The following is an 18,054-nucleotide window of genomic DNA, read 5'->3' on the forward strand; positions in this document are numbered from 1 at the left end:
GCGGAGGGGCGCAGGGATGAACCGAAACACACCCGAACGAGAGGGATTCCAAGAATATGCAGGTATGGGACTGCATATTCGAGGAGAGCTTAAGTAATTTGATAGGTGCTACTCATATCAACAAGATGCATCTTCTTTTCGGGTGCCTATACGAAAGAAACTCCAAGATTAAGCGTGTGCTTAGCTTGGAGCAATTTCGGGATGAGTGACCCCCCGAGAAGTTTCTCAGGGCTGTTGCACTTTTTCTCCACTCACATTCATTTGTCGAAACGCCGCCGTTTGATCATTTTAGTTCTGAACCCAGAAATGATAAAACACAAGGGAAAATCGTAAAGCCCCACCATTATTTTCTCTCTCACACATCAACAAGCAAAATTCAATTCCCTCTGCACATCGATCGACGATCCATGCTACGCACTCAGATACACCCACGAACACACTCAATCTTATTTAGAGAGATAAAGTAGAGAGAGAAATCAAGGGGGCAAAGCCGTGCGTCAATCCATGGTGTCGTTCGTGAGCGCGTTGCTCTATGGAGTTGGCGGAATCGTGGTGGCCGGCATGGCATTGCTCGTGGCTTTCCAGGAGAAGCTCGTCTACGTGCCTGTGCTGCCCGGCCTCACTAAATCCTACCCCATCACCCCTGCCCGCCTCCGCCTCCTATACGAGGATGTCTGGCTCACGTCATCTGACGGCGTCCGTCTCCATGCTTGGTTCATCAAGCTCGCCCCCGATTGTAAAGGTTTGTGTCTTTGTTTTTGGATTTCTGTGTATGCTTTACTGTGTTTCGGTTGCTTGGAGTCGCGATTTAAGTTCAATTATAGCGAATCTAATTTTTTCTGATGATTCGACAATAGATTTTTAGGGTTTTGTGGTAAAGTGTGTAGAAGAAGTTTCCAGAATATACTTTGGCTTGTGTTATGAGGTGATCTTGTGGAATTAAGTTCCTGCCTACTGATTTTTTATTAGAAGTAGAGGCTTGGAGTTTGAAACTTGGAGTCGAGGCTATATAATTTAATTATTGTGAGCGAAGGTATGGGTTTATGCGAAATGAATTATAAGAAATAATAGAACTGGGGCAGGAAATATGAAAATGCTGCTGTAGAACTGCTGCAAAAGTTGTAGTTAAGAGGGTGTTTGGCTAAGCTTATTTTAAAGAGCTTATAAGCTCTTTGAGCTTATAAGATGTTTCAAGAGCTTATAAGATGCAATTTTTAAGAGCTTATAAGTTTTCAAAGTGTTTGGATAATTGAGCTTATAAGCTAAAGAGAGATTTTTTTTGCTAGAGAGAGAAAATATTTTTTTAGAGAGAGAAAATCGAAGAAAAATGAACTTACATGATATATGATGAAGATAATAAATTATAGTTAAAAAATATTTGTAAAATGATAGTTGCATATGAGATTATAAAAAAATAAGTTGGGGTAGAGGAACTTATTTTTTGGGGAGCTTATAAGCTCTTGGAGCTTATTTTTGGAGCTTATAAGCTGTTTAGGAACTTATTTTGCCAAACACTTTGAAGGAGCTTATAAGCTCCTAAACAGCTTATAAGCAGTTTTGAGGAGCTTATAAGCTCAGCCAAACACCCTAGTCTATTCTGAAAATATTTTTAGTTGATATCGTTTGGGATATAAATGTTTGCAATCTCGGAAGATTTGGAAACTTGTGGTTAAGTTCATTTCATGGACGTTAATGTCTTGATGGAGTAACATATATACAGAGTATGCATAAATAATTAGACTTTGAGTGATTTTGTTTCATTTTTTCATTTGGCTGATGGGGGCTGGTTAGTTTCTTTGACATGTAGGTTTTATTTTGATTTGAATATGGTAATTTTGTCTCAGTGCCAATATGATTAAGATACTAATAGTAGTTTAGTCTAGAATTTATGTTATCATTATAAGTGCTGCTAGAATGTGAGCAACATATCACTAACTTAATCAATATTAGTCTAAACTGATAGACTTATCTGTGTGGTAGTTATAAACTGGTGGTATATAAGTATATAAAAAATCATTATAAAATATGAATATTTGTGTTGTTGAATGGAGACTGATGGACAATTATTTTGAAATCAGCTTTCTCTTGGTGTTCTATAGTTAGTTTCACAAATTTGGAATACAATGAAATCATAAGACCATATATACATCTCTCTATTTCCCTTAGTGCGTTCAGTTAAAGTAAAATATAAAAAGGACAGAAAGAGAGCATATATTTGATGGTGCAACTGTAGCTAAGAAGAGTGTGTCTACAAATAGATACATCTATGGAAAGATTACTACTCCACTCTTCTGTGCGTCCTTATTTCTGGCCTTCTCTTTTCTTGTTTACCTTTTTTTTTAAACACTGATTGGACTTGCTAACGCGAAGACATGTTTCCATGACATTTTCAGGTCCAACTATTCTATTCTTCCAGGAAAATGCTGGCAGTATCTTTTTCATTGTTCTTTTTTTGTGGCTACTGATTATATAACAATGTCTCATGTGTAGAGGTGGCTCCCAATGTTTCTTATTCAGGAAGGAATTTGCGCATATGTTGTTGGGCCTTGACTAATTAATTACAGATATTGCTCATCGTCTTGAAATGGTTCGGATTATGCTACAGCGGTTGCAATGCAATGTTTTTATGCTTTCATATAGAGGGTGAGCAGCTTTTTTAAGAACGCAGATTACAGCCAGAATTTGTTGTCCTTTTTATGTATGTATCAACTTGCATCTGTTTTGAACTCCTAGCTATTAAATACACGTATCATCTTCTTCTGAAAATGCTTCATCCTCTTGTAGTTTACCTCTTTCTTTTCTGTTGCTGTCCTCTTTCCCATCCTCTTTTGATGGTATTCTTGGTACATTTAGTATGTGCTGGCTTATCTAAATGAATAAACTCATTCTGCCTCAAAATTTTCAGTTATGGAGCTAGTGAAGGGTTCCCTTCACAACATGGTATCACTAAGGATGCTCAGGTTTGCCTTCTTTCTCCTGATCTTTCATATAAAAAAAGTCTTGCAGTCAAATCTGTATGTCTTTACCTAGAGGAGGAGGATTATTGTTTTCCTGTAGTGTTTTTTATATTTTATTTTTTCCCGGGTGTGATACGGGATTGGATGCACCTTATGCTAATTCAATCTATTTTCCAACTAAACAGGCTGCTTTGGACCATCTGATTCAAAGAGTAGATATTGACACTTCCAGAATTGTGGTCTTTGGAAGGTCTCTTGGGGGAGCTGTTGGAACTGTGCTAGTCAGGAATAATCCAGACAAGGTACAGGCTGAGAACCCTTCCTCTTTTTTATGTTGCTTACTTTTATCTCTTCTCTCCCTCATGAGTGATTTTTTATAACAAGAGAAAACCTTTCTTAAGTTTGAATGCTGGTGCCATTTTGTGCATAACCTTCTGCGTATGCATGCTGCTTAACTGATCTTACTGATCAACAGATATATCTAACTGACATATTTTATTCTTTTGACCGTTATAGTAGCAACCCTTTCTATGATCTTTATCATTGTACTTATAAATGATACAGCTGTTAAAATCATGCTAATGGAGTAGAAAGTGGCACAACTATTTTATGCAGTGGTGATAATATGGGTCAATAGACATCAATTAATGTGAATGCTTAATAGGAAATACTGTGTATTGGCAGCATTTGTGTGAGGCATAACTCAAAACCACGGTCAGAGGTAAAGGGTTGACCCCCTTTTATATACCATTTCACACTTACATGTGGAACCGATGTGGGATATCGTAACAATCCATCCCCCATTAAGACCGGATGTCCACGGATTGCTCTCACTCTAAGGAGCGAGCCAGGTCGCCTTCGAGCCCCTGGAGTCGTGCGGCACTCTCCTGTAAACATCTGGATCTGGCAAGTCGGACCAAATTGTTAGGCATATAATTTAGGGAGTCCTAACTTAACCCAGAACAGTGGTCAAAGGTAAAGGGTTGACCCCCTCTTACATACCATTCCACACTTTCACGTGAAACTGATGTGGGATATTGTAACAATCCATCCCCCATTAAGGCCGCCGTACATGGACAGGTCTAACTGTAGAGAGCCTTTGATCGACACAGGCAGGTCGCCTTCGAGCCCCTGGAGTCATGCGGCACTCTCCCCAGGTAGCCCTCTTTCGTAAACATCCAGATCAGGCATGTCGGACCAAATTGTTGTGCATACAAGTTAGGGATCCCTAACTTAACCCAAAACCACGATCAAAGGTAAAGGGTTGAACCCCTCTTATATACCATTCGACACTTTTTGAACCCGTGTGGGATATCGTAACAATTTGCTTCATAATTTGCATTTACTTGTCATTTCCTAGTTTGTTCTAAATTTTCTGATAAATCTTTGTAGATCTGGGAACTGGGAACTGGCATATAAATGCAAACTAACAACACTCTAACTGTGACATTCTAATGTTTTTCATGTAGCTATGTTAAATTTCATGTGTGTAGCAAAGTTATGCAGTCATTGTTTTCCTTCCCCGACTTTCCCTTTAGGCTAGTTTGCTGCAGGTTTCTTTTTCCATGGCACCATATAGTTATATTGTGGAAACTTGGTATTAGATTTTACTGAAAAGACTGAATGTTTCTAATTCATAACCAGCCTTTACTTGCTCCATTTTGAACATATTAAAGCAGGATATTTTGCTGCTGAATGTGAATATCATATGGGGACCATGAATTTAGAAAAGTGATCTTCTTTGTTCAAGCCTTATATATGAAATGGTTGCATTTGCAGCGAATGTATTCCGATAAATTGTAAGAGTTCTGAAGGAGAACAATTACGGCAAACGAAGTATAGAAGAACAAAGGAAGGAGGTAGAAGTGCTACACTTCCCTTATTTAGGGTGAAGCTAATTGACAAAGCCCAATTTTGGTTTTCAGTAACTCTTACGATCGTGGATATATAAAAGTTAAACTCAAATTACTATCTGCACCCGTAGCTGGGCTAACAAAATTGGTTAATCGTTGGCCAAGCACTTATCTCCCAGAGACTGCTCTTGTGACCAGAAAGAGATATACTAGTAAATTCCCCAGTTGAACTTATTTTTCCTCAAATTTTGATATCCGTATAATCCTCCAGTGAGAGGGTGCTATCGGTTTAGCATTTGCTTTTCATGTTTCATGTTTTAGCAATATGATGTAGTCTTGCACTCCATGCTTGCTTCACTCTGAGTCTAATTTTAGTTGCAATATTTTTTTAGGTGATATTGATTCTCCCCTATTGGAATTAACTGAAATGTACTCACCCTTTCTCATAGTGACCTTGCTTTCTCTGCTTGCACAGGTAGCTGCACTGATACTGGAAAATACTTTCACTTCCATTTTGGACATGGCTGGAGTCCTCTTACCATTTCTGAAGTGGTTTATTGGAAAAGGTGGCTCCAAGGGTCCCAAAGTTCTTAATTTTCTTGTTCGTTCCCCCTGGAACACCATTGATGTTATTGGAGAGGTGAGGCTACATGTCAATGGAGTCTCTTATTTTGCACTTATTGTACTTGTGTGGGTGTGTCTTGCCAAAATAATGCTGGCAATCACCTCCATGTGGCTTGAAGCTTAAAGGCTCAGTTTTTGATGTTTGAATATGAGTCTAACAAATTCAATTGCTACCAAGTGAATCAAAGATAAGTGATCAATTCTACACTTCATAAATTTGAAAATGTAAAGTACACTCCCTATTAGGATATTACTTCTTTTGGTTTCTTTTTTCATGTGTGGAAAATCACGTTCCTATAGTTCTATACTTCTATTTCAAATATTCTGTTACTCAGGTGCACTGTCTTGGAGGTATATTGATACAAATAATCGCTTACCTTGTGCCATTTGGGTTACTCTCTTTTTCTTTTACCCGTTTTGATTACTGACCTTTAGATTTACTTTCAAATCAATCACTTCTGCAAAAGGTGTTCTTTAGTTGACAGTAAGCTTGCTTGGCAAACTAGTTGGCAGCAATTGTCATCCTAGCTTCCATTTCTTGGATGGTCACCCTTCTGCTCATTTTCATTTTTGCCACTCATCTTTTCTTCTGGTTGAAATAATAAGAAAAGATGACGGATAAAATGAATAAGAGTATAAAGGTAAGTTATCATCCGAGAAAACTAGATGAGCAGGATGCACGTCAGCTCTCTGGCAATTAAACAATACATTTTGTGGAGAGGATGTATCTGAAATTAAATCCTAGGTGAGGGATCAAAATGAAAAGAACAGAGAGGTAAGTGACTAAATTGAAAGTAGATGAAGGTAACTAGTTCTTTGTATCAATAACCCCTTTATAGATTTTTTTTTTTTTTTTTTTTTTTTTTTTTTTTTTTTGATCGGGCAAAGTCATGTTAGATGTTAGTAGTTAGTTCCCCATCCACTCTAAGAACCACCTTATCTCTCCATTCACCAAATCCACCTTATATCTCCAATCTCCAATTCGCTCCCAAGAGGGATCGAACCCGGGTCACTTCACTTAAGTGAGGACCTGGTGGCCAGTGGGCTAACCCCTTTATAGATATAAATAATTATTTATAACTTTTGATTTGTATTTATCTAGGCAACATCTTGTCAATCATTCCTTTCCTGTTTTTATCGACATTATTTAATTTTATCATTTGTGCAAGAGAGTTTGTGTATTAACCATGATACAATTATTCACTAACATCTTATGTTCTTAAACTGCACAGGTCAAGCAACCAATCCTTCTCCTTTCTGGACTACAAGATGAAATGGTTCCCCCATCTCACATGGAGATGCTATATGCTAAAGCAGCTGCACGTAATCAGCAGTGTTTATTTGTAGAATTCCCTACGGGTATGCATATGGATACATGGTTGGCTGGTGGTGATCGCTATTGGAGAACAATTCAGGAGTTCTTGGAAAAAACAGTTGCAGACAAGAAGGATAGTGGCTCATCTAGAGTGGGTAAGTTTTGGATTTGCTTTGCTCCAATCTCCTGAATACCTGTGTGCTGCACTATACTCTCTATAGATAGATTTTGACTTCAACTTACCATGTTAGGTTTCCCAAACTTCAAGCTGAGGCACCATCTTTAGAGTAAAAATGATGACTCATCTAGCAAATAACTTGCTAGAGTGGATATGGAGCCCTTTTCATTTATCCACCCGAATGTCTGTTTATTCTATTTCTATTGTATCAGTTGTATTTATGAAGCTGCAAGGTGTGATCTGCTAATACTGAACATGCTACCACTCTTTAATTTTTGAGCCTTTGACTCCACCTTTTACAAGAAGAATATCTGACTCTGTTGTTTCAGGCTCCAATTATGTAAAGCTTTCCTCATGACTTTTGATACTAATCATACTAGACATGCAATTAGCCTCTGACTGTGTTTTCTTGTCTGCTCCTGTGTATATCTCTCATTTCCTATATCTTGTTATGTTGCTTTGAGATTATAAGATGGCTATCAATTGGGGCAAAGCCTTGCTGAGTTGGATTTTTTCTTACCAATTGTTGCCTTATCGTTTTTGTTCTATCAATTTTTCCATTTCTTTCAGATTAATGCGAGGTTTTGTGCTGGGATGTGGAGTTTTATCCTGGGAACCGAACAACTTCTAAATTTTGCAGTAACAAAAAGCACTGTGGTTGACGATGGCTGCTACTATTCGCGTCTTTCAGAGCTTCTAATTTTGCAAGACAAAGGTTGGACGCTTTTTGGTATATATGAGATGACCCTGCTATACTGCACCATTTCCTATAAAGAATAATTGTATTTGTATGAATTACGAATTGGAGAATATATTGTAGGTAATTTGGAATTGGTGACTTCATTGTTGACTCATTTGGACCTAATCGTAGTGCATTTTAATATGAAGAGGATTACTTTGTTTCATATTGACTTAAATCTTGCTGATTATCTTTGGTCTGAAGTGCTTTGGAACATATAGTTAGTGGGCAGGTGGACGTATTTTCATGTTTGATGTTTGGTTTGCGAGTATTTAGGACATGGTTGGTTTCTTACTTCCTGCTTTCACACCTTATCCTATAGGGCTCGAATTTTGCAATTACCTATAGGATTCAATATTAACATGAAGATAGGCTCTGTCATTCCTGATGTGAGGTGTAAAATATATTTTTGATAAAACTACTACTATTTTTTTTGAGAGTTTGATAAAACTACTATTGATATTTTGTTTTAGAAAATTAAACTTTGTGAGACTGGGGGACCTACTAGCTTTTCTGGCTGCCTGTGGGTGTATGACGTAGACTAGTTTCAGGCTCATCAGACTGTGGCTTTGAAATTGGATCTCACCCCAACTTTTTCACTACTTGTGTTCATCTCTTCCACAAGATAAGAACAAAAACAAGAATAAATACTAAACATGATATGTTATCATATCACAATCTGATCTTCATCTTTACAATTACATCCGATGCACAAGCGTAAATTCATAATCTACTTCAGATTATATGGTTCTAGTGAAATTAACTTCCAAACCATTAAATTTTTCTACTGCTTTTCATGTCTTGCCCTTGAAAAATAAAACTTTTTTTCTTGTCTTTAGAAAAAGAAAAGTAAAATTTGCATTTATTTGATATTTGCTCTGAGAAAAGTATAATAATAATAATAATAATAATAATAATAATAATAATAATAATAATAATAATAATAATAATAATAATAATAATAAGGAATGGATTCGTCTTCTTGAAATGTTCGTTTCAAGAATTTTTACTTCATTTTTAAATAAATATTTTCTCAAAGTAAACACCATTTTAGGATTAAAAAAAAACAAAACAAAAAAAGTGGTACACTAATAAAATAGCTAATATTTAAAATAATAATAAAAAATTTCGAATTCATCATTCTTCAATATTTAAAATTTAAATTCACCAAAAAAAGTGTGTTCATTGTCTGGACAACAATGATTTGGGGGTATTGGATTGAGATTTTGTAGGTTTTTAAAGGACTTTAAAAAGTTCATGAATTTTAAAGAACTTTTGAAATTCATAGACTTCGTGTGGAGTTTAGAGGAATCCATCGAAATCTCAGGTCTAAAGTTCGGATTTCGTCCTTTGTATTATTTTTGATAAATCCATCAGAATCCATGTATTATTAAAATTTATGAAATGTTGAATACCACCTAATTTTAAAAGATTTTAAAAAATCTTATTTGAATACCTCTGAATTTTAAAAGACTTTAAAAAATCTGGATTGAATACTTCTGAATTTTAAAGGACTTTTAAAAGTTTGAATTGAATACACCCTAACTTTCGAAATCCTTTAAAATTTTAGAGAATCTCAATCCAATACACCCCTACGCCCTAATTATGCGTATAATAATTTTAGATGTCGGAATCTTGAGTCATGACAACGCATGAGAGATTAAGCTTCCGTTGACTAATTCAACAAGTTTAACAATTATAATCGATTAATCATAACATATGTATATATACACAAGAGTTGGTTATTGTGAAAAATTATATTTTGTTGTGAAAATTGAAATTACTATATAACGTGTAAACTACATCAATCGGAAAAATGTAAAAGAAAGTAAAAATTTTACACCTTACAGGAATCAAATCCAGGTACTGCACTGTATCTAGATTTCTCTATCAATTGGTTTCATATTTTGGATAAGAAGACAGTCTTTGGATGAGCTCATAACTCCCTAAAATAGCTTATAATCCTAAAAAATAAGTTCATCAACCTAATTTATTATTTTTGTTACAATCTTATTAACAATAATTATTTTAAAATAATCTTATTATAATTTGTTATTTTTATTATATATCATTCTAATTTTCTCTCTTTTCAATTTTTTCTCTTTAATTCACAATTTTTTCTTTAACGTACATTTGGCACAAATGACAATATTAGTGCCAAAAATACCAACATAAATCAAAAAAAATAAGGAAATTGGTACTTTTGGCACAAATAATAATAGTAGTGCCAAAAATATCATTTGATCATTAAAACCCTAAATGGGGAAATTTAAACCCTAAATGGATAATGTACCTAAATGAGGAATCTAAACCCTACATGAAGAATATAACCCTACGGGAAAGTGTTCAAAATGACCATATGACTGCATCCATCTATATAAGACAAGGCAGTATACCAGCACAAATATATGATATTATTGGCACTAATATGGTCATTACTACTATTCGTGCAGCACAAATAAGCGTGACCGATGGATAAAGGGGTAGTTTGGGCAGAACACGTAAAATATGGCAAGATTTTGTATTTTTCAAATCAGTGGCCAAAATTTATAGGGTTAAGTATCAAATAAGCACCTAACATAGAGGCATTTATCACGTATAGATCCCTATAGTCGAGGTTGGTTCAACTAAACCCCTGAAAACCTTAATTCCCTCCAATTAACCCCTCCAACTTAACAGGGAGTTAACTTCATTAACTATTTCAATTTTTTTCTTTTTTATTTCGTTGGTGGTGGGACTCACGCCTAGCCTTCTTATTCGCCAAGCTCGTCGGAAACACGCTCGGGGGCGGATCCGCCGCATGGAGACACCGCGGTTCTGAGCTCCGACGCCATGAAACCTCCAGCGCCGGAGCTGGAGGTTTCCCAAATCCCCAAAATAAATTCAGCCCATTCTCATCTCACCACCGCCTTGCAATCCTATCCTAACCTCAATTCTTGTTTTCCGTACAAATTCCCTTGTAGTTGTATGCATCAATCATCATAATCCAGATTCCTCTACTTAAATTCCAGTTTCCCTTTCGCTCCATCCCTAAAAGATCGATTTTTCTCTTCATTGTGAATGGTGGAAATCCTTAATTTGTTGTTAATGGTCGTCCATTCTTCATCTAGAAGGGGGATTTCCGTTTCTTTCTACTTCGGATCCTGCAAGGGTGGCTGGTACTACAGCTGCCTCTACTGTCCAATCGGCTGGCGTGCGAAACTTCTTGCTGTGCAAGAAGCTACAGACGGATGATTGATCACTATTTTTTTTATCAATAAAAATATCGCAACTAAAACGGTGTAATCATAGCATAAATAATAAGTCAAGTATCGTATCCTCAGAGACTGATAATCAAAATACTCTAAGTACTTCCAAATTAAACTTTTACAGTATCCAGTCAACATAATAATGATTGATGAATTGAAATTTAAAATAACACAAAGCAATTAAAAAACAGAAAACAAATCAAATAATAAACAACTCTGACCCTAGGGATGTACTATTATTAATTAAACACATGCATTCAATCTATTGATTCAATTACCAATTTAATCCAGCCCTGATGAAAGATCACAACACTATTCATAAGCTTCTCTAACGAACACCTACGAACGTAGATTAATAAATCTCTTATCACATTCAAGACTCAAATGAATAAATTAACTCCCAACATCACACAAAGAATAGCTTCCTATAGCTTCACCTGTCGCATTCAAGACTCGAGGCTAACACTATATCATGCATTCCTGAATCGGGTGAACAATTATCGCATTCAAGACTCAAACTGAACAGTTAGACATGTAAACTATTGATAAGATAATTCACAAGATAATAAGCACCAGGAATCACAAATCACAAGCTGGAGCGCAAATTGATATCAATAAATCAAACACACATATTTAATCAACTATGTACAAACCCTAAGTTCAGATAAAAGAACTAGCCAGACATAACAAAACAAAACAAAACATAATCATAATTAAAAAGAATGCAATTGAAAGAACTGAATTATATAAAACCCGGAAATAAAACGAATGTAACAATCTTGAATCCTCAATCCTTGCAGAAATCCGATCCAAGCTCTAAAAACTAAAAAACAATGAAAAATAAAAGCTCTAGAACTAAGAAATAAAGTTTGGGACCCTAAATAGGTCAAAGATGACCTATATATAGGCACATGAGATAAAAACAGTGTAGAACTCGAAAATACTGAGAAAATCCGAAAATCCGGCAAAATCCCGAAAATTCGGAAATTCCCGTCAAGCACTATTTACTAATGCGCGCGACTTTCTTGTTTTTGCCATATCTTCCTCGTCTGAACTTGGATTTGCGAACCGTTTGAGCCTACGAACTCGTATCGAGACGAACTACAACTTTCATTAATACCAATAGTCCAAATTCGAACTACATATTTCTGTAAAATTCATCAAAGTACGAGCAAATATCATATTTCACAAGATAAAGCAATATAAGCACAAAACAATTATTCAACACTTAATTTTCTATAAAATTGACATCATAAGAACATTAAAAACTATAAAAAAATGAGTGTTATCAATGATATGAAGGGTGTTTCACCTTGGAAGGGCGGCGACAGAGGTGGAATTTGGAAAGCCTGGTTCACCAAATCTCGCAGCCACAAGATATCTTCTCATTAGAATGGGATTTCGAGTCTTTTTTTACTTTCAAATCGAACGCGTCACATGTTGGAGTCGAATATTGTAAACCTTGAGGTTTCAGCACATGTTTGAATTTGTTCTTTCATGGCGTCGGAGCTCGTACCATCGAAACAGAGTGAGTGATGTGGGATCTGAATTTGATGAGATTTTCGACGTGTTTCCGACGATGAGAGAGAAGGGGAGTGAGAGAGGTGTAGTTCCGACGTGTTTCCAGAGAGTTTCCGGCGAGCTTGAGAAAGAAGAAGGCGTGGGTCCCACCACCAAAAAAATAAAAAAAAAATTAAAAATAGTTAATGGAGTTAACTCCCCGTTAAGTCGGAGGGGTTAATTGACTTCAGGGGTTTAGTTGAACCAACCTCAAATATAGGGATTTATACGTGATAAGGGCCTCTATGTTAGGGGCTTATTTGATACATAACCCAAATTTATATTTGTTTGTTCAAAATGGTCATATAATTGCATATTTTCTTTTTGAAATATCTTATAAACTCTTTAAAATAAGCTCAACTAAAGATATATTGCACTTGTTCTTCCAACGAGGAAATGCAAATTAAAAATATGAATTCATTCAGGTAAAAAAAAGAATGAATTCAAATAGAATTTTTTTTTGAAAGGAAAGCACTCTTGAAGAAATGAAAAAGAACATAGTTTTTCCAATAATATATACTTCTTCCGTCCCAATAAAAGTAACATGTATTTAATTTTAAACAGTTCTATTATAAGTGATCTGTATCTATAAATAAAAAAATCTAATCGTGTCGAAAATTTTTGAGCCACTTGTACTGAGACGAAGGGAGTAATTACAATTTACTCATACACATACATTAAGATACACATAAGTTATAACTACAGGACTTGCACATTTTATTTTTTTTGCTTTTATTAGTAATTTTTTTGAAAAGTGTGATGTGGACTCGAGAGAGAGATGGAGAGTTTGAGAGAAGGGGGTCAATTTCGTCGCTCTTTCAAAATAAAGTTGCTATCCATTTGGCTGCCATCTCAGAAAAGCCACCACCAAATCCACATAATTCCATTCATGCCCCCAATTTCCGCCCTTTCCTCCCTCTATAACTCTCCGATTCTTTTCATTTTCAAACCATAACTCACATACTCCAGTGTGTTTGTGCGTGTAAATAGCTACTGCGATGGACGGAGGTGCGGTCAACAACCCTCGCACGGTTGAGGAGGTTTTCAAAGATTTCAAGTGCAGACGCAATGCCTTGATCAAAGCTCTTACCACTGGTACAAAAAAAAACCACTTTACTTTCAGTGGTATATGCTCGTGTAATTTGATTTTGTTTATGCTTTTGGGAGTTAGGGTTCCTGTTACTTGATTGTAGTGCATTCTGGTAAATTTGTTTTTGTTTCTTGTTCTTCCTCGGTTTATTTATGTATTTATTTATGTATTTCCCCTTTTTCAGATGTTGAAGACTTCTTCCAGCAGTGTGATCCTGGTGAGTTAGGTTAAAGTTTGTGTTAGGTTATCCATTTGGTTGATTTTTCGATCAGTTATTTTTTTTAATATTTTGGCATGCGTCACTGAGTTTGTCATTGCATGCGTTGCGAATTTTTTAATTTCTTCTGCGTAGAGTTATCTTTCAGTTTGAGTGTTATTTTGTATACTTAATTAGCTTTATAGCTTGCTATACACAATCACTAGGAGTTATATGTTGCAATTTTGGGGTTCAGGTTTCCTCTTGAGCAAATTTGTAACGTTTTGTTAATCTATTGTGATTTGTGGACCTGGTGGCGCAAGTTTTCTTATTTAATTCTATATTTGCTCAGCGTGTCCAACATTTTCTGTTGGTATATGGTTCTGCTGTTAATTGCTCTTTGATTGTCGCATACCGTTAAGTACTATACTTCAGCAGCAAATAAATTTAAATGTATTGTTTTTCCTGCTGACTGCTGCAGACTTAATCTTAGAATTCTTACGTATGAGCGTGCAACTTGTTGATATGGTATCTTTGATATCCTATACCCGTTGTTAATGCAGTGTCAAATTGTTTTCTTATATCCATATGGTGTCTTGGAACTTTTCTGCATATGCTTTGTCTGCTCATGGTCAACATATATTACATGTATACCCTTTGTATTGCTGTGTTGCAGTCATGCACGAAGATTTGACTGTTAAATTCTAAGCAACACAGGAAGAAAAACTTGTTATGCAATTATTTTCTTATATATCCAGTGCTATACATTTATCACCAACTTATGTATGGATGTCATTACTGTATAGTGAAGGATATTATTGGTTATTGCTATATTCAGCCACTAGATATTCATTCGATAAAACCCAATTCATACTGTAAATGACACTGCTTCTGTCAAAAAAATGGATATTTTGCAGATAAGGAAAATCTGTGTCTTTTTGGATTACCCAATGAGCAATGGGAAGTAAATCTACCTGCAGAGGAGGTGCCTCCAGAGCTTCCAGAACCTGCTTTAGGTATAAACTTTGCCAGAGATGGAATGCAAGAAAAGGACTGGCTAGCTCTTGTCGCTGTCCACAGTGATGCGTGGCTACTTTCTGTTGCCTTTTATTTTGGTGCCAGATTTGGTTTCGATAAAGCTGCTAGGTAGTGGTTTTTGTAAGTTGTGAATTTATTTGAATATTCATTAGATTAACTTTTTTCATTTTATTATTAATCATTCCCTTAATTCTTTTCTTTAAATTCCCGTCCTTTTAATCAACGGGCGGTGGGGGGGGGGGGTTGTATCTAAGGTGATTTGCTCTTCATATTTAGTCTTAAAATAATTGCCTTATTATTTGGAGTGATGATGTTATGTAAATCAAAACTAGATTTAGTTTTGATTTACCAATATCGTTTAGGTGATTTGCTCTTCATATTGTGCAAAGTGGAGACATAATTTTTTTCATTCCGCTGTTATTGTGTGCTTAGTTTCTATCCAGTGTAATGCTACTCTACCATGTATTTAGCATTATGATGCTAATCTAAAGTTAGCACTTTACAGTCATCTATATGTTTTGAATAAGCTTTCTACCCCACGGGAAAAATAATGAGAATGCCATCTGACTTGTGGTCCTAGTATTTTATGCTGAAGTTTCATTTCATAAACAAAGTTTTGGTCTTGATTGCCAACCCCTTTAATTTATTTTTCCTTACTAATACTCCCCCTATCCCACTAAGCATGGCTTAAGTGTTTTGGACACGTAAATTAAGGAAGTGTTGTTTAAAGCTATAACGTAAAGGGACTCACTTATTTTAAAGCATAAAGTGGGTTTTGGGCCATTATAAATGGGACACCTTAAAGTGGATTTTGAGCCATGCTTAGTTGAACGAAGGGAGTACTAAAGATGAGCATAATACTAGTGATTGTAGTATAAAGTTAGTTTATTGCATCTTCTGGGCAATTATGTAATTTCCTTGAATCTGCGATTATTGCTAGCTTCATTTTGTTTGTGTTGGATGCAGGAAACGTCTATTCAATATGATAAATGATCTTCCGACCATTTTTGAAGTTGTGACAGGAGCTGCAAAGAAGCAAGTAAAAGAGAAATCGTCCGTCTCAAACCATAGTGGCAGTACATCCAAGTCAAATCCAAAATTGGTAAATAAAATAGTAATTTTTTTCAATTGATATCTTGGTTCTTGCATCACCAAAACAGTAACCCTTCTCTATTATTTTGGAAGACTTGAGTTATGAGTACATTTATACAAGTTGATAAAATATGTCTTTAGTGTTGCACTATGCTCATTTGTAATGGGCCTATATTTTGTCAAGTATAAAATAATGTGAGTTATAAGCTAGCAAAGATATCTTCCACTACCTTGTGACCAAAGATATATCTGGTACATGACTATACTTGACTAACTTTCCATTGTAATTTTCTTTTTGGTAAATCATTATACGCCCTCCGTCCACAAAAAATAATCCTAGAAGGTGAGGGCATGAGTTTTAATAAAAATGGTTGAGTGTATTGTGAGTGAATAAAAGGTTCCACTTAAAAGGTAGTGTTAATAATGATAATAAGTTGTGTGGTATAGTCCAAAAATGGAAAGAGACTAATTTTTGTGGACGTCCCAAAATGGCGAAGAGGGACTTTCTGTGGGCGAAAGGAGTAGTACTATTTAAGGTAGAAGTAGGGACCTTCGGGTCACTCCTAGTATGTGGAATTTGAAGATCTTTTCCCAGTTTTGGTCCCTCATCCTGAATCTTGAAGTTACCATGTTTAGGAAGTTTTAAACTATAGCCCAAGATTTGGTTGTAGTATATTTCTTAAACATAATTTCAGGACTTCAAAACACTTACTAGGATCTAACCAGCTAAATTTCATATCCTATATCTTTGAGGCTGAGCTATATCCCTTAGTAACCGTATGAATTTATTTGAGATCACATTCTTATGCACTTGAGCTGCAGAATGAACCCGAAAAAATGAGATAACATGCATCAGTGGGCATGAGTTCTTGTGTCATAAGTTATACCTCATTGAAATGTCTGCAAATTCGATCAATAACTCTTCGTGCACTTCAGTCTGCTGAGGCAGGACCAAGCTCTTTGCTTTACACACTGTTCTGACTGGTTGATGTTCCAAAACAATTGATTTTCTTTTGAGGAAACAAAATAAAATCTGGAAATTTGATGATGTTATGATGGGAAACAGTTCAAGCCATTGATGTTTCATGATGACTTTGTTCATTATTGGATATTGTTAGCATGTTTCTATTCTTTCAAAGGAAATAAATAGCATTCCATTGTTTTACATGACAGCTATGCTTTGTTGTGCCTCTGTTCATCTATACATCGCCTTTTCACAGTACTGCCAAGTATAAGCAATAGGTGTGTAAAAGACACTCACTGTCTGTCTACAGATTACAGAATCCGCAACTAGCGTGCATCTATTAATTGAACTACGGAGTATCATAGTCCCTTGGACAATTTCCATATTCTAATTTAAGTTCTGCACTCTATTATGGATGAGGAAAAAGAAAGAGGAAAAACGTGAATTCTTCGTACATAACTTCTTCACCGTGCCAAATATAACAATTTTGTGAGGGGTGAGATGTGATGCTGACATTGACACTATTATGAAAGAAAATTAGGAATTATTTCACTAATGATTAGGTTTTCGTCTTGGGACTAAACTGTCGTATCAATGGCTTCATGTATGTGTTTTCCATGTGGTCAGGTGTTATTTTCCTGATCAATTCATTTTCCACACTTCATAAACCCTCTTTTATTCATATCACTTCAGTCATTCAGTCACTGCACCTTAAATCCTCATCTGAAGCCAGAAAAGTGAAACAATCTTTGCTTATTTTTGTGTTTTACAGGGGAGAATGTCAAGGCCCCAACCAAAGGATGATGATGAGGGATTGGATGAAGAGGAGGAAGACGAGCATGGGGAAACCTTGTGCGGAGCATGTGGTGAAAATTACGCCTCGGATGAATTCTGGATTTGCTGTGACATATGTGAGAGATGGTTCCATGGGAAGTGCGTCAAAATCACTCCTGCTAGGGCGGAGCACATCAAGCAGTACAAATGTCCTACCTGTACGAACAAGAGAGCCCGACCTTGACGCCCGTCTTCTAATGGTAGTATAATCCGTCTGTAGGTTGAGTACCTTTGGTCTTGTTTATTTGGAATAGTTAGCTACTTCTCTCTCTCTCTTTGGTTATAGATCTAACTATTCATTGTAGAGACTTGCATTGCTTCGTTTCCTAACATTTAATTATCTAGTTTACTTTTATTTATTCTTTT

The 18,054-nt window shown here is 35.8% G+C and overlaps 2 protein-coding genes across 3 annotated transcripts; both read left to right on the forward strand.

Moving 5' to 3' along the window:
* Nucleotides 1–268: 268 nt before the first annotated feature.
* Nucleotides 269–7,832, forward strand: LOC130988393 (alpha/beta hydrolase domain-containing protein WAV2). 2 transcript variants are annotated; one of them, XM_057912218.1, is made up of 8 exons: nt 269–742; nt 2,394–2,429; nt 2,565–2,643; nt 2,906–2,960; nt 3,143–3,259; nt 5,286–5,450; nt 6,667–6,904; nt 7,498–7,832. In XM_057912218.1, the coding sequence occupies exons 1-8, from the start codon at nt 505–507 to the stop codon at nt 7,500–7,502; spliced, it is 933 nt and encodes a 310-aa protein (XP_057768201.1). In that variant the 5' UTR covers nt 269–504; the 3' UTR covers nt 7,503–7,832. The 2 variants fall into 2 exon arrangements, with proteins under 2 accessions (XP_057768201.1, XP_057768200.1); XM_057912217.1 differs by lacking the exon at nt 7,498–7,832 and adding an exon at nt 7,001–7,323 and having other exon boundaries at nt 287–742.
* A 5,405-nt stretch (nt 7,833–13,237) lies between these two features.
* LOC130988394 (PHD finger protein ALFIN-LIKE 4-like) lies at nt 13,238–18,047 on the forward strand. The gene is made up of 5 exons (XM_057912219.1): nt 13,238–13,569; nt 13,749–13,781; nt 14,678–14,906; nt 15,765–15,900; nt 17,627–18,047. The coding sequence occupies exons 1-5, from the start codon at nt 13,473–13,475 to the stop codon at nt 17,870–17,872; spliced, it is 741 nt and encodes a 246-aa protein (XP_057768202.1). The 5' UTR covers nt 13,238–13,472; the 3' UTR covers nt 17,873–18,047.
* Nucleotides 18,048–18,054: the final 7 nt, after the last annotated feature.

This window comes from Salvia miltiorrhiza, chromosome 6 (assembly GCF_028751815.1).
Source record: "Salvia miltiorrhiza cultivar Shanhuang (shh) chromosome 6, IMPLAD_Smil_shh, whole genome shotgun sequence".
In the NCBI taxonomy this organism is placed as follows: domain Eukaryota; kingdom Viridiplantae; phylum Streptophyta; class Magnoliopsida; order Lamiales; family Lamiaceae; genus Salvia; species Salvia miltiorrhiza.